General features: G+C 37.5%; 1 protein-coding gene across 1 annotated transcript in view; it reads left to right on the top strand.

The window, feature by feature from the left end:
- Positions 1–25,909, top strand: part of RASEF (RAS and EF-hand domain containing) — a 77,631-nt gene that overhangs the window by 20,887 nt on the left and 30,835 nt on the right. Inside the window, exons 2-5 of the mRNA XM_075211039.1 lie at positions 5,994–6,140; positions 7,779–7,869; positions 22,847–22,942; positions 25,292–25,369. Coding sequence (XP_075067140.1) covers positions 5,994–6,140; positions 7,779–7,869; positions 22,847–22,942; positions 25,292–25,369 — 412 coding nt within the window. The remainder of the gene's footprint in view (positions 1–5,993; positions 6,141–7,778; positions 7,870–22,846; positions 22,943–25,291; positions 25,370–25,909) is intronic.

Here is a 25,909-nt window from a genome sequence, read left to right as displayed (position 1 = left end):
ATTTTTGTGCCAAGCATACTGACAAGTCCCCTGTATTGATTAGCCTTGGTAAGATTTGTGGAGACCTCATTTTTTTTTTGTCCCCACTATGACCAAGTTCCCCACAGTGTTGGAGATATAATAATGTTCTCTCTCTGTGTTCCTAAGTAATGTGACAGCTTGTTTATTGAACGCTACAAAACGAAAATACAGGGGGTTGTTTGGTTATCTATCACTCGGGTAAAATTATTTTGAATTGTAGTGGGATATAAGTTGTGATGGTATTTTGAGTTAAGGGGAGTAAACAAAAAGGTCCTGCAAAGTTCTAGCCTTGAAAATAGGTCTTTGTGGTGGCAGTTTGGACACAGATAGTGAGCGTGAAGTATAATTTTGAGAGGATTTTCAATCCATTTTCGATAGAGAAGTTGGTCTTGTAGTGATTTACCCCTTGACACTGAAGGCGCGAGTCTCCATCAAAATGGCCACCCCCTTGCTAGGGACAGATTTGGAGGAGCAAGGTATCCATCCTATAGCAGCAACACCCTGACAACCAAAGACCCCTCGTGTGATGAAGTCATAGCACGGAGTAAGGGGATGGATATGGACTCTGTTGTCATAGCTGCAGAGTGCTTGCGTGAACGGTTCATGTGCAATTACACCCAACTGAAAGCTGTGCTGAAGTTGGGAGGTATGGTTACTATATGTGATAGCACATTATAGTACTGCAGTGTGCGATCACATTTCATGCCATGTGGTAAAATTACCCCCCTCCCCCCGCTGCCAATAAAAAGTCTCCATTGTTTATACATTTTATTCCAGTATAATTATAGCTTATAAATTTGTCCGAATTAAGTGGAATGTACATGCTATCAGTAGGTGAAGTTTATTCTTCTAGTATTTTTCTGATTCTACAATTGTGTGACCGTAATGAAAGTGTTAATGTGTAGGGAATGGGTTTTTGTTTCTTTGAGAATTTCTTTAGGAATGAGGAATGAAATGTAGAAGGCTGTAGTTCTTTGAAACACATACTCTGTTAAAGGTATTATTATTATTATTATTGTAATCTGATGACATACAATCATGTTTAGTTGCAACACTGCATGATGTCAGTCAAATGTGTTCCTAGCACTGGAGCTAAAAGATGTAAAACTAGAATAGTGCGGTTGTAGATATATGTAGTCGTCATTTATGTTTTATTTGTCAGTATTTTGTTCCTTGGTATTATAAAGCAGTCCTGGAAGAAAAAAGTGTAACTTAAAAAGCTAATCTTACATTTTATTTATTTGTTTTTTTCTTTTTCCTATATATTTAATCATAATGCTATTTGATTGTTTAGTAAATGATGTGTAGAGGGGCCTTTAGTGATACTAGGGCAGTGATAGCTATTCTCAGATTATATGTACATCTCACTGTAGACACTGGAATTATATAATGGCATTTAGTCGGTCGTCTTTTTTGCATCCTCTATTGAGGCAGTTTGTGAAAGGAACATGTATGTCAATAGCTTATTTACTAAGCGAAAAAATTATGTCTTATGTGACAGAAATCCATTTCTAAACTTAATCTAAACCAAATACTATGGGGTAAATGTATCAAGCCACGGGTTTGAAAAGTGGAGATGTTGCTTATAGCAACCTATCAGAGTCTAGTTATTTATTTAATACATTGACAAAATGACAGCTGGAATCTGATTGGTTGCTATAAGCTACATCTCCACTTTTCAAACCCGAAAGCTTAATAAATTTACCCCCTATGAGCTCAAGTGGATGTGTAATCTTACAGTTAAAATGAGAGCACTATATTATGTCAGACACTGCCAAACTCTTCTGTGTTATTCGGACGTCTTAAATTTTAGAAAACGAAGATTATTAAAAAAAGAAAAAGGGATCTTTGTTTTCTAAAATACATGGCCCTGAACTTTTATCTTTGCATAATAACATGGTGCTATTTGTATTTGCACGAATGTTCCTTAACCAGTAGCGACTAATCACGCAATTGCAACATGTTTTGCCATCTTAACATGCCGTACTCTGATCAAAGCTTATTTCATCTGATTTGCTGTGCTAGGTTCTGTGGTATGCAACTGTAGAGCACGTGCCCCATTATTAACATCATATTTAGTTTGCAAATTACATATTTAGGCAAATTTGTTGCAAATTTGCTTCTTTTTTTTTCTTTTGTTTTTCTTTGTTTTAACTAAAAACTTAGCTGTGCTGTACATCGCCATCCCTGTGCACATTGCCGCCCAATGGGGCGCGAGAGGAAAACTTGCAGAGATTTGAGTAAAAACATTGAAACATTGTCTTTCTGGACTGTTCTGGAGATGCATGCCGAATTGAGTCTGCCCCAAATAATCAGTCCTTCAACAATAGTGATATAATACCTTATAACGCAGTGCTTTATAGGTGTGTCTAACAATAAAAGAGCAACACACTTATTTTAGCACTGGAACAAAAGAGTAAAACAAGTTACTTGCCAATTGTAACCGTTGTCTGCCTTGACCACACTTTTTTTTACATTTATTGCTACAAAAACAAATCTTCTAATTTGTTGCCATGGCTTAAATTGTGGCAACAAAATGCGGGTCACCATGATCTTTATGGCTCCGCTTCTACAGGCCACACTTCTAGCTGTGTTCCCTGTGTTTGTATGTCACTTTTGGATACAATAGTATTTATTGTATACAGAATGTTCCAAAATATCAGAAGGCTAGGATATGAAGGTTTGCAATTTTCCTGACATCTAGTAAAGGAAAGAATGTTTCAAAATATATAAATATTGAATGAAGGAGGAGAGAAACTCAACCTTTTAAAGTGTTCTTGGAAGTAACTCTATAGAGAGACTGTCTCCTTTAACATCTGACAGTATAAGAGGCCATACGAGGAGATTATAGGAAATCACCTATAATTGTGCACTCGTCATGACTGCACCCAAATTGGCAGGTCATGAGTATTGCACTTAAATTAGACCTTCTAATATACGTAGTTTACATCTGTGCAAAGGAAGGACAAGGTGTAGCTAACCAGACTTATGGTGTAAATAGCTGCTTTCATCTGCATGTCTGTTTGTTTTTAAGTTGCTGGTAAGCTGTGGCATAGCTACATTTCAGATCTCACCCCTCCTTTTAAAAGTTAATTTCACAGGAAGAAAGCATTGTTAATTCCACTGATTTGATATTAATAACAGAGATTTGCTGGAGAATTTTAATCCCAGTGGCAGTTTATTGTGGCCTTGGACAAGGGTCATCCCATGTCAAGTGATCCAGTGCTAAGGACCATACCATTTCCTTTTCCTTTATTTTCTGCACACATTTAATACTATAAGGAAGCTTATCAGATATAAAAAATGTGCAGTTTTTGATTTATAAAGGTTTGAGAAATGTGAAAAATTCACAAATTTTGTGAGTTTACAACAACCTAATTTTCTCAGGCTGCTATGATTGAGATATTTCAATGAAAACAGTTTTCAGAATTTAACAGGCTTTCAGTTAAGATACCACATGTAATGTGATTAATCCCTCCCACCCCCCTCCAAAAAAAACACAACTTGACTTTTTAATTTTTTTAAGATTGTGCCTTCCAAATTTTAAGTTGGGTTCTCAATGGAATCCTCCAATCCAATATCACTAATTCGATCAGCATAGTAATCTACAGTTCCTTAATCAATTGCAATCCTTTGATTGTTCTAGTAACTTTTAAATTTGCTTCATTTTTCACTAATGAACCATTCGGATAATGGATACATACACACAAATAGAATGTGTACCACTGCCACTTGCTGAGACACTGTACATTGTAGGCACAGATATGAAATGTTCAGATGTTGCAGTAAGCAAAAATACTAATAATCTAAGAGCCCATTGAGACCTCAACTTTTAATATGGCATGGACAGTCTTACAACATCAAGGAATAGAAAACAAGTTTTTGAAAATGCTAAGTTATTTAATTGATCAGATTTTCATTTTTTGGGTTTGACCCTGTAATGTTCACTTCCTCAAAGCTAGGCATGTGGTGTATTATCGCAGATTTGTAAGGCTCCGCAGTGCCGTACAGTAAAGAATAAAGGACATGCATAAAACGGGCATGCAAAGTAGAGCTGAAACAAGAGAAGCGAGTATGACTCAGAGTGGAGATTGTGACAGTTGTGAGGGTGTATTAGTGTGAATTGGATTCCTGAGGACACAGGGAGTGTAGGGATTTGCAAAGTGATGCAGCATATATGGAGCCATGAGAGAGGAAGATCAAATTAAATTTAATTGATAATTTAACTTTTAAATTCTGAATTTATTTTGTTTTATTGAAACTATATCATGAGAAAATTAGGTTTTTTCATACTCACAAATAACAAAATTTCTTGTCATTTTCAAACCCCTTATAAAGCTTCATAAGATTTATGTACTATCTAATTTGGCCACACAAGCAGGTTGCCCAACTGACATATCCAGTTGTTTGGAGTTCAGACTAAGTAAGTGGCTGTATGTACAGTTTGCAAATGTGCTGGAGATCTGTTATTTTATATGAACCTTTTCTTGTAAAGTTCGAATATGTCACTTCATAAGCATGCTTGCCTACTCCCCTGTCTGTATGTCCAGGAGGCTCTTGCTTTTCGGTGAGTCCTCCCGGACTCCTGAAAGAGCAGACACCCTCCTAGGGGAGAGTCTGAGTTTGATGACGTGATTTGCATCATTAAGCCCACCCTCACCGCACAATACCAATAACTGTAATCGCGTGACCATGCCCCCTTCCACACTTGTCATCCAACTGGTAATCCTGGAGGTTACAAATGAAAATATGGCAAGTATTATCTAAAGGTGCACTGTATTATAGGTTTAGAAGGCTTTAATGCTCGCAAACCCATAACCTGTAATTCTGCCCATTATTCTGTGTTGCTGGAAATTCTTTCCCCCTTGTGTAATTATTTTAGTACATTTTGGTGGCTAGTATGAAAAAGGCTACATTTTAAAATATAAGTGACTTTTTTTCACCACCTTCCACCAAGATGTGCTAATACAACCAAAGGTTCACTTTATGTACATAATTCCAACTGTATCTTTAATTGCTAATTGAGTATACTAATAATAATAATTATATGGCACAACAAAGATCTGGAGCATTGTACATGGCAGTATTGTAAGCATAGTATATATTGTTTATAGGAACTAATAAATGTATTGCCTGAAATAGTAACACAAGAAGGGTAACAAGAATCAAGTCATATTGCAAAGGGCAATTACAAGGATGACCATGAAAGCCAAAGGTGATAAATGAGGTTTGGGAAGCAAGTGAGGAAGAGGGGAAGGGAGGAAACAAGAAGAGGGGTACTATCATGAGTTTATAATCTCTCAGCACTGTATATGCAACAGGTAGTGTTGTCTGCATTATAAGAGGGCTCTGTGCTTGGGTGTGGGTAGATGACTGAATGTGCCTGGACTCCTGAAAATACAAATGCTGCAGTAGCAGATAAGTGGTGGGTACACTAACTCTGTTATATTAATGGTTGGTTAGATATATTTCCTAGCAAAGGACATATATTTAGAAAATATGAGTCTATTATACACAAGGCCACAAAGGCGTACTTAAGGTTTAAAACTAGTAATATATAATGAAAGTATTTCTTTTCATGTATTGATGATACATGATGGATATTGGGATGTGGAGCTCTGTAGTGATGTGGGAGGAGGAAGGGTGCCGGGAAGATGGCCTAAATGGTCAAAATATTAAATTCCTACCTGCCTATGCTGATGACTCTTCCAAAATGAGCTGTCTTATTATACTTCCTGTAAATCATTAAATAACAAGTTGTCTTTTAAAAATTACCAACGTTTAATTTTGTAGAAATGCCTAGCAGCTAATTTATGATGCAAAAAAAGTAGTTCTTGTATTTGCTGATGCACAGAACATCCCAGGTTTGCAGAATTGCATAACAAATATTGTAGTCTCCATGGACACACAAGTGCATGAATGTAACGTATAGTATTAGATAGCATTTATTGATAATTCCTTTCACATTGCAGGAGAGAACAAGCCAGTATACTTTACCAGAATATCACTATAGTGGAGCCACTATTAATACAACAATATGAACATGTCATTAGAAGCTTTGTCCGGGAGATCAGACTTCAGAGCACAGAAATGGAAAATCTGGCTATTGCAGTGAAGAGGTAACTTGTTTATTTATTTTTTTGTGTTTTAATTAAATGATCATTTTCAGCGGTGATTTATGGATGGTGTGTGGTCTGTTGCATTAAATTACATTCCTGATAGAACTTAGAACATTTTTATTGGGAGCGTATGAATCATTAACCCTGCAGCATTTTGGTCCATGTTAGCCTGTTATATAGATATCCCATATTGTATCAGTGTGAATCGGCACTATAATTATACAGTGGCAAATCCAGTAGAAGATTGATGCTGTAGATTTTGTATCAAAGCGTTTTCATTATATGAATTTCTGCACATGGGGCCAGCCATACATCACATTCAATGATAAAACATTAATTTGCTTGAACCCTTGATATACATTTACAATATTATATTGGACCCATATTTTTAGTCTATTTGCAGCCAAATGATTTCATTTTTAATAGTACATGAAAACCCAACTATCTTATAATGGGAAAACTTTTGCCGTCTTCCTTACATTGTAGCCAATGAAACGCAGAAAAGCTGAAATGCAAACATTCTAAAGGTTATTTACCAACTGGAAAAAATGCGTATGTGTTGCCCATATTTTTGAGCAAATGCACATATTTGACCACTGTGTGCATACACCAGTACATGGCCCCATTATAATTTTTGTAAAAAGAAATCTGGATTGCAGTCTGTGCAAGAAATGAATCTCCGAAAGTAAACCTATCACTAATGCTTACTATTATTTTTGGACCACTTCTATAATTACAATCTTTCTCTTATTATTCTGCTCGCTAAATCCTATTCTGTCTTAAATAAATCTTGATAGTAAGGAACATTAATATTTTATTTATTACGCCTTTGTACATTTGAATGTTTTAGTTACTATGTTTTTTGTCTGTATATAAAATGTGCTTTCCCCTATCAGGTGTGGTGAAAGATGGTTCTCTTGAAAGTAATGATTGATCGATCACTATGCAGATTTCCTCCAAACCTGCAATGCTTCGCACCTTGATTGTCACAAAATGTTGTTTTTGGGTGCACTATTAGGCGCGTTAGTGTGGATTAGCCACAGTTACAAAAGACTCTTCCAACTCCAGAAAAATGTCTTTGTTTAGATGGAAGCTTCTATCGGACTGCAATAGAGGTTATGATCAGCCTTTTTAGATGCATATTCACTCACTGTAGTTACATGTGAGTATTTATGTTACAAGACGGTTGCTGCTCATGCACATGTCAACCTATTTTAACTTATGGTTAATTGTTTATTATTCTCGTTCACTATTGAGATTGAGCCTCTTTGACATAATCTGAAATACTACCTGTATATACATGAGTGCACTGATTTTTATATTTCCCTTTATAATTTCTCATATTTTATTCATGGTTATAAATACATCTCTCTAGATTACAGTTGTCTGCACCTTACTTATTTAGCTTTGCGCCAGGATTTATATTAGTCCAGAAAAATGTTGTCCCTCAGCAGTTGTCCCAATTTTAACATGCTATGCAATGTCCCAAAAATAGGTGCATCACATCTCAAAAGGAGAAAACAAAATTATAAAGAACAGTATTGTTTTCCAATTCATAACTGATCCTTTATTTGTATGTACTGAAAATCCTGGAACCATTTCACAGTCTTTGTTTGTGGATTTCATTTTAAATTCCAGAGCACAAGACAAAGCAGCTATGCAGTTAAGTGAGCTGGAAGAGGAGATGGATCATCGGATACAGGCTGTAGAAAACAGAATAAAGAAAGAGGTTAGCAGTACTTTTATACAAAATATATTCAACAGAGATTATATTGCAGTATTCAGTATGATCATATATTTACCTGTTTATTTACCGTTCCTAGCCACACATTTCTTATTAATCTGCAGTTTGTGCGTGTGCATGTATTTTGCACATATGCAGAATATACTTTTTACAAATGTTTGGTTTTAAATGATTATTTGGCATCTATAGTGGTCATACAGGTTTTTTAGCTTCCCTGTAACATTTCTTTCTTCTCTCTCACAAAGTAATTTGTAAAGAAATTTCTGTAACACTCTTGATTTTATAGTAGTTTGCATATTGGGCATAAGCCCAATGGAACATTCACTAAAGGGGATATGCCTGATGCAAATAATTAGTGCTACCCCCAGAATAAATGTGTGTGTGATTTGATAGTTACCGGAGTCTACTATTCCCGCTACTGCTCTATAGGAAGGTCATGGGGTCAATGTTTTTATCTTCATACTATCAGGAGGCTATCAGACATTGTTTATCGCTGTTAGACTCCCTGCAGAAAGTGTGGTCACTTTAAAGTTCTGCTCTCTGACCATAGGTAATCAAAGGTAAATAGGTTGTTTTCTCACCTTCTTACTTAAGGGGAGAGCAACAGTCAATCGGAGAGGACCACTACTCTCTGATTGGCCAGTGGGAGTGATTTAGACAACCAGTGGGTCATTATTTTATACCCACATGCTCATCCGATGATCATTCCAGTTAGATGTAGAGTTGTAATCTTGTAATTGATCCCATGGATCATTTTTGCAAAATATAGCATCTGCAAGAATGTTTGCTCTTTGTAGCTTTTCACACTGTGTGTTATAAATCTGCTGACACTGCCAGACAAATTGCTGTTACATACAGCCCAGTCCTCTCATTTAATTGCACCGTTGGATACATTTAATAAAGTAATGGCTACTGGTGGTTCTGCTTCTGTCCAATTCAAAACTGGGGAAGTGAAAGTGAGCAAGTGAGATCAAGAGCAATAATAAAAAAGTGTTCAGACCCTAGCCAAAGGCATGATAAAAATGATTGGGGATGAATTGCACAATTGTTAAAAAAAAAAAAAAAAAAAAAAAAATCAGAATTTTTTTTTATTTAGTAACTATGATCTTCTTGATAGCACTGATGCCCCCCTTCATGAAAGTTTACAAATGAAGCTTAATTTATATGTACATGTCCGGATGAGAGCATAAATCTGATGTGATGAAATAGAATATTGGATGTCGGGGCCCAAATAAAACATTGCATTGATACATAAATGAACCTGATTTTCAACATGTGACCAAATGTTTTTAAAAAGGAAGCGATTAGCCCAGTAGGAGGTAATTAACTAGGCAAACACTTTGTGAGGACACCAGCTTAAGATATGCAGATCACAGACATCCATTGTTTTTTTATCATGTATTCCACTAGCTAATTGACTTCCTTTCAATAGATATTGTAAACACAAACTAACCACTAGGTGTAAATTAGAGAGCCATATGTGAGAATCTTGGAGACTCCTGTTAAACCTGTAGGCTTTTTATGCAGGTATATAAAAATATGAACTTGAAAGGAAATGCCTTCATAGTTTATATTTTGGGGAATCTGGGTTTCACTACATACTGAGGAGCAGAAATCACACCAGGCTTGTGAATGACAGGTACGGGGGTATCTGGTAACAGCTAAAATCACATATCTTTGGAAAAGGTATATCACATTGTCAAAGGTCATCATGTTTGGTATCAAAAGATGGACAGAGTCATAGGGGATTTATTAATGATAAAATTGGATCGATGTAACGCTCTACAGAAAAAAATAGATCACATAGTAGAATTGGTTAGTAAATCAGGCAACATGCAAATGGTGATTGAAAAAGTGTCACAGGCCGCAACTCCTGATTAGCATTAAACGCTGCCCCTGTGAAGACCATCCCATTTCATGTTACTTAAAAATCTGTGTTCTGAAGGGACAAACTGTCAGCTTCTTAGGGATAAATCTAATTGAAGGACTGTCCATCTTTTATGCCTGCCCCAGGCATACAGATTATTGTATGTAAGTGATGCTCTGTACTTTCATCCCATTGTTTTTATAACTGATTGCAATTTTTTACTTGTATGTCAAATCTTTATCTAACTGTTTTTTGTTTTTTGTTTTTTTTCTCTGTAAGCATTGTACTTTTTGTATATTAAATCTAAAATTTAATAGTTCTGTCCTTATTGCTCTAAACAAATTCATTGTCTGTTTAGAACAGACAGATTGCTTGGCTGGATTAACTCTTTAGAAACCAGTGTGTGAAGGGTTAACTGTTTAGCTACCAGGGCACAGAGTGTGCACAATTGGGTGATTAAGTCATAGGTTTGCTACTGGCCTTATACGTAGCTGGAGTAGCAAAGAATTCCAAAGATAAGATGTTATCACTTGTACCAGAATACCATTTTTATTTTATGTGTTCTTAAATTAGGGAGTATTTAAACCAGTCATCATGACGTATGATTTGTGATTTAGCATGTTAACTAGGGTGTTCTTTTCTCCAGATATATTTCTTATATAAAGTAAACAAATACACCTAGAAGGCAAATGCAGCGTGCCTGGTTAGTCTTTACTTTGTGGGAGGTAGTACATTACGCATCTGTGTGACTCTTTTAATACATCACTTATATAGAAACATAACAGTTGCTAGTCAACATAAAAAACAGATTATATATATTATAATATAATATAATATAATTATTTTTTTTAAATTTGTTTACATTAAAGTGCAGTCTTGGTAAAGATCTCATTTGGTAACCCTGTTCAGGTTCTGTAAGGAACAAATATCACATCCAGTGTTTTGGATTGAATTGTGAATATCCCACACCTTGTAATGGTACATTTAATATTCTAATCTGAAAGTCTTTCCCCTTGTTTGGCAGCGATAAATGAAAAAGCATTGTGGGGAAAATAGAGGGTATTTTTCACGTACGGTTAAATTTACTACTAAGGTTTTGATTTTTATTATTCTAAATTGTTACTCAGAAAATATTACTGTAGAGTCACTGTGAAAATTAATAATGGTACTCCCATTCCTGAGAGATACAAAACTGATTGCTTGTATTCTACTCTTTTTCTCAGTAATTTGATCACTAGAGACACTGTTCCATTAGTTTCTGGATATTTTTTGTTTATTTCCTTATGCTTTGACTCTAATAGTGAGCTCCATTCTCTTGTTAATGAATACAAACATACAGAGTAGTAAGGCTTTGTGCAGAATAACTCCTTTCACCGCCTTCAAATCTTTATACTCTTTGAAAACCCATCTTTTATTTTTTTTTATTTTTTTTAAGAGGTGACCTTATCCCCGATAACACTATTCACACTAATGTACCCTCAAACTGTCCCAATCTCCACTCTGAGCCACATTTCCTCCTCTTGTTTCAGCTGCACCCTCTTCCCTTTTTAGAATGTAAGCTCTCTAATAAGCAGGGTCCTTCATACCCTTTGTTTTCATGTCTGCATTTATTTTGTTCATCATCACCATCATCATCATCATCAGCTATTTATATAGCAATACTAATTCCGCAACGCTGCACAGAAAACTCGCTCACATCAGTCCCTGCCCCATTGGAGCTTAGTCTAAATTCCCTAACATACATACACACAGACAGAGACAGAGACTGACTAGGGTTCATTTGATAGCAGCCAATTAACCTACTAGTATGTTTTTGGAATGTGGGAGGAAACCGGAGCAACCCCACGCAAAACATAGAGAACATACAAACTCCTTACAGATATGGCCATGGTTGGGAATCGAACTCATGACCCCAATGCTGTGAGAAGGTATAACAGTGGCTTAGTAGTTAGCACTTCTGCCTATGTCCCTGTTTTATGCATGTCCTGTTTTCCCTACTGTACGCGCTGTGGAGCACCGGAGCACCTTACAAATTTACGATAATAACTAATGAGCATGTTATTTTGAACATTTTCAGAACCAAGTATATGTAATTGTTTTCCCTTGTTAAGTAGCCATTGTTTATTAATAAGTGTGTATGGGATCCATAATCTGGAATGCCATTGTCCAGAAAGTTCTAAAGACCAAAAACTCAAAAATTAAATTGCGTATGTTCGGCAGTGGTGTCATATACACACAGACATGAGCACAGATCATTTTTTTTTTTGCAGTCACTGAAAAGCACTGCTAAACAATTTAAACAGAAGTGGAAAAAACAGGGTTTAAATATAATTCAGTATATTTTAGGCATATATTTCAAAATCTGGAAAACACCATAATAAAGAGTACTTGGCTTTCTGGATAATGTACCCCATACTTTTAAAAGTAAAAAATAAAAAGCCCTGTGCTCTTTCTACTTGCTCCCCTCTGAACAGCTGTCTGCTATTCTATCTCTGGTTGACAGCTGTTCAGTCCGGCTACTGTAATTTATGCGGTGATAAGGCTGACCTTCTTTTTAAACAACACTTATTGTGTCAATAAAAAAAAATCATCTATTGCCGCAATATATCAATAAAATATCGCAGCGGCTGCTGAGAGATACTTAGACCTCCCTTTCAAAAGAAAAAATAGATAAGTGTATTAAAACAAATTTATTTTAAAATTATGGAACATGAAAAAATGCTTTTATTAATTTTTTTTTTATCACCATCCTGAGATGACTATAACAGAACAAGTATTGTGGCAGTGCCTTTGCATGGAGAAGCTATCTCAGGTGAAACCTGGTGAATCTTGTCTCTAGGGCTGGGGTTACCAAGGACTGTAACCGTGCTTTCACTTGTGAAAACAGGTTTTTTTTTCACAGTATGACACATATGCCTCTTAGGGGTCCATTTATCAATGGTGGTTAATGGGCAACAGTTATACAAAATGTCCTGTTGGTGAATGGAGGATCTGATCCGAGTGACTACTGTGCATGCGCGAGTAAGCCAGCGCATGTGCATAGGGATGTCACTCATCAGTGAATAAGGAGCGACTTCTACGGCTGTGCAGTGACAGACATTAAACAGGTTAAGATCTCCTGCTTTAACCCCTTGATAAGTTAAAAGAAGAGCTGTTCTGGCTATTCTCTGGAGAAAGCAGCTGTTTTCTCCAGATTTTTGGCTCATTGCACTTTAGTAAATAGACTTGGTTTAGTGCAGTAAAAGTGTGATATGACATGAAGTGCTTGTGAGGGTGGTTTTGGGAGGAATAACCTGCAGTAGTGATGGGAAGTACCTATAATATGCAGACCTATATCCAGTGCAAAGTATAGCCTATTCTTGGATTCAGAAATAAGTCTGCTTATTTTCTTTTGCACAAATATGGCTATGTGTAATAGACTTGGAAAGTATAGCTGTGCAACTATTCTGATTGTTATATATGGCATGGGACAAGGCATTACATTTCATCACCATCATCAACATTTATTTAGATAGCGCCACTAATTCCCCAGCGCTGTACAGAGAACTCACTCGCATCAGTCCCTGCCCCGTTGGGGCTTACAGTCTAAATTACCTCACACATACACAGACTAGGGTCCTTCCCTTTAGGATGTAAGTTCTCATGAGCAGGGCCCTCTTTCCTTGTGTGCTACTTCTACTGTTCCTTCACCCTCTGTACCTCTTGGCCTGCTTCGCTAGCCCTGTTTTCCCTGTTTTCTTAAGCTTTGGCCTTCTTCTCGCTGATTTCTACCATCCCTTTCACTATCTGTTCCAGATATAATCTGATTGGCTTTACCCTGTCACCTGTGTTTGTATATATTTTTGTATCATGTTGTGTCTTGCTTTTGTCTTCTGTATATGTAATGTACGGCACTGCGGACCCTTTGTGGCGCCTTATAAGTCAAAGATAATAATAATAGGGTCACTTCTTTTTCTCTTCAACACGATAAATTTGTTGGTGTTTTTTTTTTTTTGCCTAATTTCAAAAGACTGTGTAGTTTGACATCGCCTTTCCCAGATGACATACTGGGAACACTACCATCAGGACTGGTGACAGAACCTGGTTGCTCATTCTGCTCATATGTGGACTGCTTTGAATCCATTTTGAGCCCAAAGCACTTGTAGTGCTACAAATTGTTTTAGATACTGCTGAAAAATAGTACTTTTGACAGCCAGAAATATTAATGCAAAAGAATGGGGAACACCCCAAAAGCACTTGGAGTGCTAAATATTGAAAAAAAAGACGACTCTATCCTCCTCTCTTCTCTATCAATTGGATGAAGAATAAAGTATATTTTCTGACCCTGCTCTAATCAGCCTGTGACTACACCCTGCTCTGTCCCTCTATCAAATGGCGATGGATTGCTGTGGAGGCAGGTATTTATGGATTTCAATTATCGCGAGAACCGAGCCCCGAGATCCGACGATGTCACAATGACGTTTGGCCTCCATTTAGATTCCGAGCGGGCGGGAGAGTACCGAGCCGAGAGAGGCAAAGTTCGGGTGGGTTCGGTTCTCGGGGAATCGAGTCCGCCCATCTCTACTTACAACACACAAGTAACATGTGCAATAAAGTCCTGATGGCCCTTCACTGTCTTGTATAATTTAAGCTGTAGATGAAGCTAAAATATGTAGTATTTTAGGAGAAACAAACAAAATAAAGGGGACCTTCAAAAAGTGTTGTAGGTTGGACTTTTGCTCTTTATACCCTGCTCTTTTTCAGGTACTTCTGCAAACCCACATATCTAAGCACAGACTCCAAGGTCTGTGAAGTTACCATGCGTGCTAGGTGCAGTATAGTTGATGGTAAAGAAATATGATTTTGCACTTCTTGGATTAATAAATGACCCTTATTGATAGAAAAGCAAATTGGTTCTTGCACACCTATGGCTGTTGGTTGAAATAGCTCTCCATACACTAAGCTCAGTCCACTGACTGACTATAGAAAGAATTTTCCATGCCAGATAGGTAAACCATGACCTCACAAAGGGAAGTCACTCTGAAAACATTTCTATCATTTAACAATTATGTGTGCAGTATGCCTTCTTTGTGCAGAGGCTTCATATAACATTTTATAATCTATTTAGACAACAAACATGGCTACATACAAGACATTCCTAATATAGCCACTATAGCGATCACTATAGGGAATAAATAATTCCTGTGGCTACTTGATGCAGATCAAGCACCATGTACATGAGTCTCTTCTAATTCAACATATGAATTGCTTTCTCCTCACCAAGCACACACTGTGCTGTTTTTATAAATTACATACAATGGAGTATCACATCTCTGTCTAGAATATCAAACAGACACTTAAAACATAAAACAAATGTATTTTTATTTTGTGTAGTTATTTTCCTTTTTGTAAGGTTTTACCAATATGTGGCAGCTGAGCAATATTTTTCTGCAACTGTGAAACTATCCAGAGCAATAAGAGACTCGTATTGCTCTGAAGGGCCCTACTCTGCTCTACATGTGTGGGGGTCCGGTGCATGCGTGGAACAGGAAAATTTTGAGCCATCACTTCCACTGCTTTTAGAGAAAAGAAAGTAAAAAATAAATAAAAAGCTTTCTTTTTTTTTTTTTAAATGCACCTATTTTTTGGGGGACATGTCACCTGCCTCATTCATTTCAAAGAGTCATGCAATCAATATATTATTTTTCTTTGTGCTTCCTTTTGGTTAACTCCATCCTGAGATGGCATGAACAGAGCAGACATCATGGGAGCACAAAACACCGGTATGATATTTGATCATACTTGTAGAATTCTTCATTTTTTACCTCCGGGAGATCTCGGAAGAAGGGGCGTGGCTGTAGGGCGGACCTATCACATCATTTGGCCCAGCCCCTGCGACAAAATTGTCAATTTGTCATGGGGGCATGGCCAAAATGAGGTGATTCCCAGCGAACCGTATCATTGAGGCTCACATCCTGCCCACTTCACTAGGAAGTGGGCAGGATGTGGGAGAATTGCCTGCTCTCCTGGGAGACTTACCTGGAATTTGGGAATCTCCCGGACATTCCAGGAGAGTAGGCAAGTATGTATTTGATACTTGCTCTACATGCAAAAGTGATGCTTAGCTCCGGTGGGATTAGTCAGGGTAATGGCTGGGTTCTCACCGATATTCACTCCATTAGTATATAAGGCAAATCAAAAACAAGCTCTTTCCAGGTTGGGAACAACACTGTCAAAAGGACTTTTTTTGTCCTTTTATAAATAGGCCTCTAAATGCACTGCAATATGTTGTAAACATTCTTTTTTTCTTATGTTTTTTTCAATACAGTTAAAGAAAACTATACTCGGCAGCAATTTAAGGTACTGTTGGTCAAATGTAACTCACAAGCAGCCGACCATTTCAGCCTCTTATTGGCAGTGTAACATTACTACTTGGGGTAGAAGTGTAAATTGTTCCAGGTTTTTCTTTTAGACACAATTGAGTTTGAAAAGCTTTAGTTATGCCTGACTTTCCCTTGCTGACCATGAGGTGTCTGTGTGTGCAGAAAACCCCTAGCTGCACAGAGGTTGGTTAGTTCAGGGGGTGTTTCCTACTCCTTTTTCCTATCCAGTATGCTGGTGTGAGGCTTTTTCTTGTGTGGCTTTTGCTGTCGATTTATATTCTTGTTTTCGTTTTCCACCTCGTGTTAAATGAAATCGTATTGTGGTTTGTTGTACAGCAGGGATGCCCAGACTTTTGAGACATGGGATCTATTTCTTTTTCTGTGTGTGTTGATCTTGCATAAATTGTACAGAACCCTTGTTTATTTTTTTATTTTTTTAATATGCTCTTGTGTGCAAAACAGCTTCTCTGCATTTTAAGCTTGAAAAAAGCTGTCCATTTCAATTTATGCTACAACTATACAGTGTCACTCTACAAAAACTGTAGGACTCCTCCACTATTGTATAGAGTAAATGGATGGCTCACGCTCAATTTGAGACTGAGATATGGTCCTAAATGAACGTGTCAATGTTTAATGTAAACTTTTAATTTAGGAATGTAATAGGCTTGTAAAGAATGTCTGTGACCTACACATAACTTCTCTACAAACATTGTGGGGTCATTTGCAAAGCACACCGGAGAGGGTGCATTGCCAGGTACCTTGATTTTGCCCAGTGCACCTGAATGGTTTTCTCAGCATACAGCTTCTCTGCATTCTCCACACTATGTACACTAAAAGTGCACTAAGGTGTGCAGGGGTGTGGAAAAGTGTAAAACTCCTACCCCTTTATTGTCATCCTTTTCAGTTAAATTACATTTTAAACATTTTTCCCCCCTAAAATACTTTTTGGTTCAGCCTGGCTAAATAAATCATCAGACTGAGGGGACATTACATGTTTACATGTGTCCCTTTTTGTGTGCTATTTATCACATGGCATCAAGTGCATCTAGAAATGCAGTTTCCTGCTAAAGGCTGGTGGAAGTCTGACCTCATCCCATAATTTTAATTGGAAACTGCTTTTCGGCTCAAGTGCCCAATGGAATTGTAAGACCACTGTGTATTACAGAATCCGCACATCATTCCACCAAGTAACACACAAGAAAGTTGAAAAACAGATTTATATATATTTTTAAAACTTGAAAAAAATATTTTTAAATTATTGCACTTGACAAATATTTTATTTTGAGAATAATGTCTTTATAAATGATTTTGTAACATCCTGAAACTTACAAGTATACACGCGATATTTGTTAAATACCACTGACAAAATGGATTTGTGCCCTTTGATAAATATGCCCCTTAGTGTTCTTAGCAAAGAATCTTCAGAGGTCTAATAAAGTAAGCTGTAAAACTTCAGTTATTGTGATAATTTGTTATGGACACTCAATTTTCTAGTGAAATAAGCTACATTCTATTTTGCAATCTTATAATCCTCAGTTACTGCTAATACAAAAGCATAGATTAAATACTTGCTTGTATAGAAACCAAGTAAACAATATAATCACAGTTATCATGTGCCTTTACCACCATCTAGTGGGTGTTCTAGTATAGAACCATAAATGTGTACAGCTGTAATTTTTTGCAATGAATGTCCCCATCCCAAGCAAGATTACGTTGGAGACTTGAATATTTGGAAAGTCAACAAACTACTTTTAGAAGTCATTCAGTCACCATCAGACATCCTTAAGCTCCTAAAGTAATCAGCAAAAGTTAAATAGTCTGATTATATGAAAATTATGTATTGATTATCTCTACTATGTTTTTGGATGATTTCACAAATCACTTTATCTAAAACAATTTCACTGAAGTATGTTGGGCTGAGCCTCTTAACAGAATGGTAACCAGCTAGTGATGGGTAGTTCACGAATGATTAGTTCAAATGAACTAATCTTCAAAGTGAACTAAATCATTTAGTTCACAGCTCTGACAAAGGTTAGTTCACCAGGAACTAAAACAAGTGGGAGGAGTTAGAGATAAAGCCGAGCAGCTCCAGCAGCATCACTCACTGTCTCATTCACACTGGCTCTTTTGTTTCTATTCAGCTCTCTCATTTAATACTCATGAGTCAGTACCTCTAAACTACCAAAGGTGGCGCTGCTGTGCTCAGACATTGTGTGAGACTCTGGAGCTGATCACTGACTATGAGTCATTCTCTCAGGAGTTCATTAGTTCATCTAGTTCATTTCACTCAGTGACTCATACGAGTCTTCAAATCATTTCACTCTTTCGAATCTTTCCACTATTTCGAATCTTTCCACTCTTTCGAATCTTTTCAATCATTCAGATCATTTAGCTCATGAGTCACCGGATACATTCCCTTCCCTGTCAGCTCAAGACACACTGCACTGCTGAGTGCTGCATGTTATATACTGTAGTTCTGTTTACTGCACCATATATACAGGGAAGATGTATTAAACCTTCAAGAGAAATAAAGTGGAAACGTTGCCCATAGCAACTAATCAGTTTCTGTCATTTTATAGACTCTGCTAGATAAATGACAAAAGCTGTTTAGTCATAATTGCCAACATTATGTTTATGTATGGGAGTTCCTGGAGTGGGGTATTGGCGTAGGGGGTGGGGCTTCATGAATCGCGCCATTTTGGCCCCGCCCCCAGTGACTTGATGCCTATTTGGGGTCTTTTTACAGCTGTAAAAATTCCCCCCTAAGGTTTGATACATCTCCCTTATATCATGATTGCACTGATCTCAATTTTAAAAGCAAAAAAGTGACACTTTATAATACTCTGAATTTGGGTCTTTTTCATTTGCATATTATGGAAATAAAAAATAAAAATTAAAATGTAATTAACTTTGCAGAGCTCAACATGTCACTACTAGTTTTTGTATAAGTGATTGCCCTTTTTAAAATATTAAAAATGATCTGACATATTAAACTTATCTGATCATTTTAACTGGACTATAACTCATCTAATGAGATGTAGTATGTATGCCTACAGTATGTGTAATAGACTAGATCTATGTCTCCAATCACTGCTCTCAGCAGTGTTCCAGAGCCAGTGATCTAACTGAACTAACTGAGCTAAATGAACTAAATTAACTACTGAGTGAAATGAACTACTGAGTCAAATGAGTGAAATGAACTAATCTTTTGTGTGAACTAGATCAGAATGAACTAATCTTCAAAATTAACTAGATTTCCCATCACTATGACCAGCCAAAGGTGGATGGTCCTCTGTATTAATTAGAATCACACCAGCACTGAAATTTCAGATGGAAAGTATTATTTTTTTTGTTTTAAACATCTTCTATAGACTTGGGGTGAGCGATAAAATTCATTATGCATGATTACAAGGGGGATCAGTAAACTTGCTAAAAACAGGTGTTTTTTTGGGGTTTTGTTTTTACATTATTTTACTGTTCCACTGTTCTTGGTTCTCCAGCTGTTGAACTAAAAGTCCCAGCATGCATTTGAGGTAGGTGGTTAGTGGCATCAGTGGGATGGGGTAGGATCTCTGCACTAGATTGAGCACCATTAGTTTTTCTCTGCTCCTCCCCCTTTTCATGAAGTCACATGCACCTCCCAGTTTCATATTTGTCTGCCTGCTTTACCAATTAACTCTTGCAGTAATACCTTACACTACACACCTCTCTTCTAGTTCCAGGACCCACGGCTGGCTATCTGCTGAGGTTATGGGCCTTCCTACTGATTCCTCTGGGGCTCAATACCAGTGTCATGTTGCGCTACTGCCTTCAGAATAATGTATATACATGTGCATATATTGACTGTGTGCTTGTTGTTTTTCCTAAAATACTTTATTACAGACATTTATTATAAACTAGTATTGCAGACAAGGAAAAAGGTACAGAAACTAGTTGATTAACATGTTAAATTCAGTTTCGTTATTGTACTTTCTAAACCGAAAGTAAGGAACATATTTTCTGTTTTATAAGAGGAAAGAGATCTAGGAAGAACATAAGCAAGAAGTTGAAAGGGAGGAAAGGGAAGGGTCATAGGGTAAAGCCAACAGGTCCCCTGGGAAATGAGGATTGGTGAGATTAGGTGTTTGAGCTCAGTCCAGGGGATTTTTTTTTATCAGCAGTTGTTGGTGTGTGTGTATTTAAAATATAATATTGCCACCGATTATGCAGCACTCTACAAGGAATATTTGTCAGGCATATCAATCCCTGCCCCATTGGAGCTTAACACGTATAGACTAGGTTTAATTTGGTCACAGCCAATTATCTTACCAGTATGTTTTTGGAGTGTGGGAGGAAACCGGAACACAGGAAAAGCACCCAAACACAGGGAGTACACACACATACGCCACACAGATAAGGCCATGGCCGGGAATCACACTCATGACCCCAGCTAACCACTGAGCTACTGTGCTGTCCAATATAACCTTTCATTGTGATATGAGGTCAGTGTTCCCAGATATTACAAAATGAAGTGGATGAGTGCTTGAGAAAACGGATCATATACTTCATTTTATAGACATGCCAGAGAGTATTTACAATTGTTTGTAAATCTGTAGCTATCTGATATGTGTCTGTGGATATTATGTGTTGCATACATTTTTGTAATGGTGAGTGGGCTAATGAACCGGGAGTGGAAGAAGGAAGTATTTGGGAGAAAAAGGGATTTTAACTTAAACAACAAATTGGATAGGATTGTTAATCACATTATAAAACCCCTTTACCTTGGGACTCTTCCGCCAAATGTATAAAAGAACTTTGTCATACAAACTCTACAGCATTGTGTGTGTATTAGTAGCCACAAAACCATACGATGGCAAAAGGCTGCAGACCGAGTGACACTTATACAGGTCACGGAATCTCAGCATGATTTCTATTTGTTTTATTTTACAGTAGGAGTACATTATTTTTAGAATACACAAGTTTAATTCTGAATCAAAGCAAGTTACCACTATGAGGTGCTCCTTGTAACAAAGCGAGTTTCAAACAGTTATGCATTCCATTGCAGAACACTTTCAAAATGAGTCATGTAACATCATTATTTGACAAATATAAGATTATATATTACAAGACTGACATACATAGTTTTAACACTTAATGAATGGCATGTCACTTTTTTTTTTTTTTTTTTTTTTTTTTTAGTAATTTTTAAATTTAACATTTTAAAAATCATCTGATTGCTACAGGTTTTGATCTCCCCTAGACTCCCCATAAAACTAGAACTTTTACAGGATAGTATATTGAGGGTAGAATTATCATTAGACTGAGTTGTAGTATTTCATATACAATTATTTCAAGTAATATTTCTGCTTCAGTGTAGCTCTGCTCTTGTAGCTTTTCAAAACTGGAATCTGAAGCTCTGTATTTTTTCCCTGCATGCAGAAAACTATTACATCTGCACCCCTTCATCATGATTTGTGTAGTTGCATCGTTTACCTGGATGTGCGCTTAAGTAAATGCAGACCTATGTTTACATTATCATATTCCCAGAGCCTGCTGTGATAATTAATACGATGTATATCTAATAGCATTTGCTTACTCTAAAAGGAAAAACTAGACACACTGTGCCTGGTTCATTAAGGTGCGTAAATGCTGATGCATGCCGTATTGTGTGTAATGTTGCTCTGCGCATGTTCAGAAATGGGCTATATGCCATTGAAAGCTAGCATATGCAATTTATACACAAGTGATGGCCTACAAGTGGAACGGGGTAGGGAAGGGGGCGTATGTACGTAGGCAATGTGCAGTAAGGGGGTGCCAAGGTTGAGCGCATGCAGCAGCGTCCGATTCAAGCTCTGGGCATCTCCTAGATATGTGATTTTTCAGCCGTATCACTTGTACCAGCTAAGAGCAGCTTTAACTGCCGATTGATAGTGATGACTATTGCGTATTCTTGCTAGAACATGTGTTTGCAATGAAGAGCAATTGTATAAATTGCATTTTATAGACATTAGGCATCAATGTATTTCATGTTAAAAAAAAAAAAAAAAAAAAAAATTATATAAAAATGTTTCTTTCATTAATGATTATAATGAACAGGCGTCTCATAATTTATATTTTTTTTCTGTGCGTTCTATATTGCACATCTGCATTGTGCATATTCTGCAGTGCCTTGTCTGTCTGCATATTGCATTTGCCATATAGGCAGAGCATACACCTGTATTCAACTAGAAACGTTTCTCGAGATCTCCTTGTTAAATACAGACATATCTGCTTGCATTTTCTGTCCATTTTTAAAAAGCACAAATGTGTACACTTTGCGTTCCTTAATGATCCAGACCCACTATATCCAAGTACAGCTAACTTTGAAGAGGTTTCCTTTACTCCTCTATTCTGACGTTTAGGTGCGTATGTTACATATTTCCTTCTGAACAAAATGAGGATGTCCCATTTAGAAGTTGAAATAGATGGTTTGTTTTACTTATGCTGCCTGGACTTAAACTTTTATACTTTTGCTGTTTATAGAAACTTTGACTGTAAACAATCCATATTTTGTGATTTGTGTTTAGATCTTTATCGAACTACTGATTAATGCAATTTCCATTCTTGATCGGGTATAAGAGCCCAGCAGTTGAAGTACATACAACCTGGTCTCTTTATGTATGCTGAAACAGTTATTTTGTTTTCTCAATGATGACATTTAGCAAAACCATGACCAGAACATGAACACATTCCATTAATTTGTTTACTATTCCAGGAGAAGCGAAAGGCGGAGGAAGCTCTGAATGACTTGAAGCGTCAACATGAATCCGAAGTTGCAGAACTTCAAGTTGCAATAAAAAAACTAAAAAAGGTAACTTCAAAAACCACCAGGTATATGTGCAGTATGAATAATCTTAGCTGACAGTTTTTTTGTAAGGAACGTGACCCTATCACATAAGTTGTTAGAAACTTAAATATCAATGTAAAAACGATCTAGCACCCCACCGCATGGCTCCTTTAAGCTGGCTACACACTTATGCAATTATTGTGCAGATCACACCATAAACGACCATTTGGTCAGATGTTGCAAAAGTGTACACTCACATGATTGTTTTATCATACCAAAGCACATTGCATTGTTTGATTTTGTTTTTCTAAACTTCTTTATAATCATGATCAATGATGGAATGATGTCGAGCAAATCTGGAAGTGTGCACGCACTCACGACCAGCAGCGTAGGCTGATATCTGTAGTGTACAGTCATGATCTTTTGAGCAACTGGTTATGAGAGACGAAGGTAAATTGTTTAGGTGTGTACTCATGAATTGGCATGCTCACAGTGTCTGACTAGGGCATGAAGGACCCACCGGGGGACTGCAGCACTAGGGGCCCACCAGAGGTGGTGTGGCCAGCCATCATAGAGGTGAGATCAGACACTAGAGGGGGAGTGGTCAGCCCACAAAGGACAGCTAGCACCATAGTGTGTGTGTATATAAAGAGTTACACAGTCTTGACCTGCCCCTTAGATTGGGCAGAACAGTCACCAAAAATCGGGATTGTCCCACTAGAATCAGAACATTTGACAGATTGTCCTACCTGTCATTATCACCACCTGTGGCTGCTGGTTTCTTTAGTTGTGGCTTGTCTGGATCCCGGAATGTTGGGGGCCCTATCTGGGGAAAAAAAATGGGTGCATTTAAAAAATTCCAGCCAGCCCTGGCATTAAATCAATAGGACCCACAATTAATACTTAGGCCTTCCTCCAGCCCCAACATTAAAGTAATAGTATTCCTATTTAATAAACCTGTTTTCCTCCCTCAAAACAGCCCCAGCAAAAGATTAATTGCACTTATGTATAATAAATATAGCTATTTCCTGCAACCATCACTGCCATTAAATAATTCATATTCACATTTAATAAATAGACCTCATGCTCCTCAAACTCAGCCCCACATTCAATTAATAGCCCCCAAACCAACCCATCTTAAATTAATAGTCCCCACTATAAAATTAAATTGCCCCGCCATCACCCCGCAAACAAAATAGCACCCATTAGTTATCCACCACCTACCACACACATTACATTGCCACAAGCCCGCTATGCCATCACACACACATTACAATTGGGAAAATGGTGATGAAGGGGCACAGTAATGTGCTACGGAATTTGATGGCACTATATAAATAAATGATAATGATGCTGTGCCTCCTTATGATCACACTGCACCCTCCATGCTGCTTTTGCTCTCCCCTTCTCCTGGCCCTTCTTTATCACCCTGTGCCATGCTGATTTGGCCCCCCTTCACACTCTGCCATGCTGCCTTTGGCCACTCTTCACTCTCTGCCATACTGCCTTTGGCCCCCCTTCACTCGCTGCTGTTTCTCGCAGTACTTTTAATGTAGTGTTCTCTACTTGGTCAGTTCAGTAGGAGCAGTAACCTCTCACCAATCCTGAGATCCAGCTTTACAATCTTAAGTTGAACACAAAGCATCTCCCCTCTGGTCCCTAGGCATGGCCTTTTTATTATGGCTCTAGTTCCCATGCTTGTGTCTTCTGGATGTAGGGTGGGAGGCTACCATATTAGCATCCCTTATCTCCTGGAGGTTGAACAGACACTGACAGCTGCCCATCTCACTCCTGGGTATTCTGCTGATGCTGGCTCAACAAAGTTTGGAGATAACAGGCTTGCACAATGTTTTCCAACAAATAGAGCCTATCCACTTATTAACTTTTCTATGGTGACCTCCCTGAATAAATCCCTTCCAATCTTTGTGCTTATTTGCTTTGTGCTTGTTTGCTTAGTGGGTTTATGTACACAATGCAATCTATGGGTGTTTAGTGTTCTGAGTGTGTGGTTTCTACTGTGTGCGCAGAGTGTGTATTACTTTACAGTATCTGTGTGTTAGTTGTTAGTTACCAGACAGGAAGTTACACCTTTTATAGAGCAGTTGCTCTCTCTTTAGATGTAAAGCACTTTGACAGCGTTTGCACATGTTATACAATTATCATTCCTTGCATAGGTTGGTCTCCTCGTGTTCTAGCTTACCTTTGTTTGCATTCGGCAATGTCTCACTTTCTACTTTCCAAGTACGGCTTGGAATAATGCAATGCCACAAAGAAATATTGCTGTGAAACTTTCTGATAGGTTTGTAGTGATGAACACCTAATTCTGTATTACCTCTCGACACTTTATTATTTTTTTTTGGGCCATTTTCTTAGCTGGAAGAACAATCAAAGAGCATTAACTTGAAGGAAGATGTGGCTGCTCTAAGAAAACGATTACATGAATTAACAATGGTATGTTAGATGGGAGTCATATACTCGGGGAGCCCATATTTGGGGAACTATACTACTATCTGTATATAGGGAAAAGTGTATATAAATTTCCAAATAAGTTGTTGGGTACAAGGAAAAATTCAGTAATATGCCTAATTATTGCTTATTGGTACATTTAGTACATATTACACTTTTATTACTGTGCATTGACAGCACATACAGCATACAGCACTGGTTTCTGAGCGTATAACCTGTCACCTTCTAGTTGATTATGGTGTACAGAGGAGTTTCCCTCCCTTCCCCACTAGGAGCAGAGAGATCCCTCACACTACCACTTATAATATTGTGCCATAGTCATACTTGCCAACATAGTGATGATGATCCTGGGGCAAGAGATGGCGGCATGGCCACGAAAATTGTCATTAATCCTTAATTGCGCCCTTAATCTTCCCCCTCTCTTCCAGATCTCAGTGCCGTAATTTTGTGACTCCCATCATTAAGCTTTCCTAGGAAAGTGGGCAGAATGCGGGAGGTTTCACTGCTCTCCCGAGCCATAGTAAT

Source organism: Mixophyes fleayi, chromosome 1, assembly GCF_038048845.1.
Source record: "Mixophyes fleayi isolate aMixFle1 chromosome 1, aMixFle1.hap1, whole genome shotgun sequence".
Taxonomy (NCBI): Eukaryota; Metazoa; Chordata; class Amphibia; order Anura; family Limnodynastidae; genus Mixophyes; species Mixophyes fleayi.
Note: the sequence above shows the minus strand (reverse complement) of the source record. Positions and strands in the feature narration are given on the sequence as shown.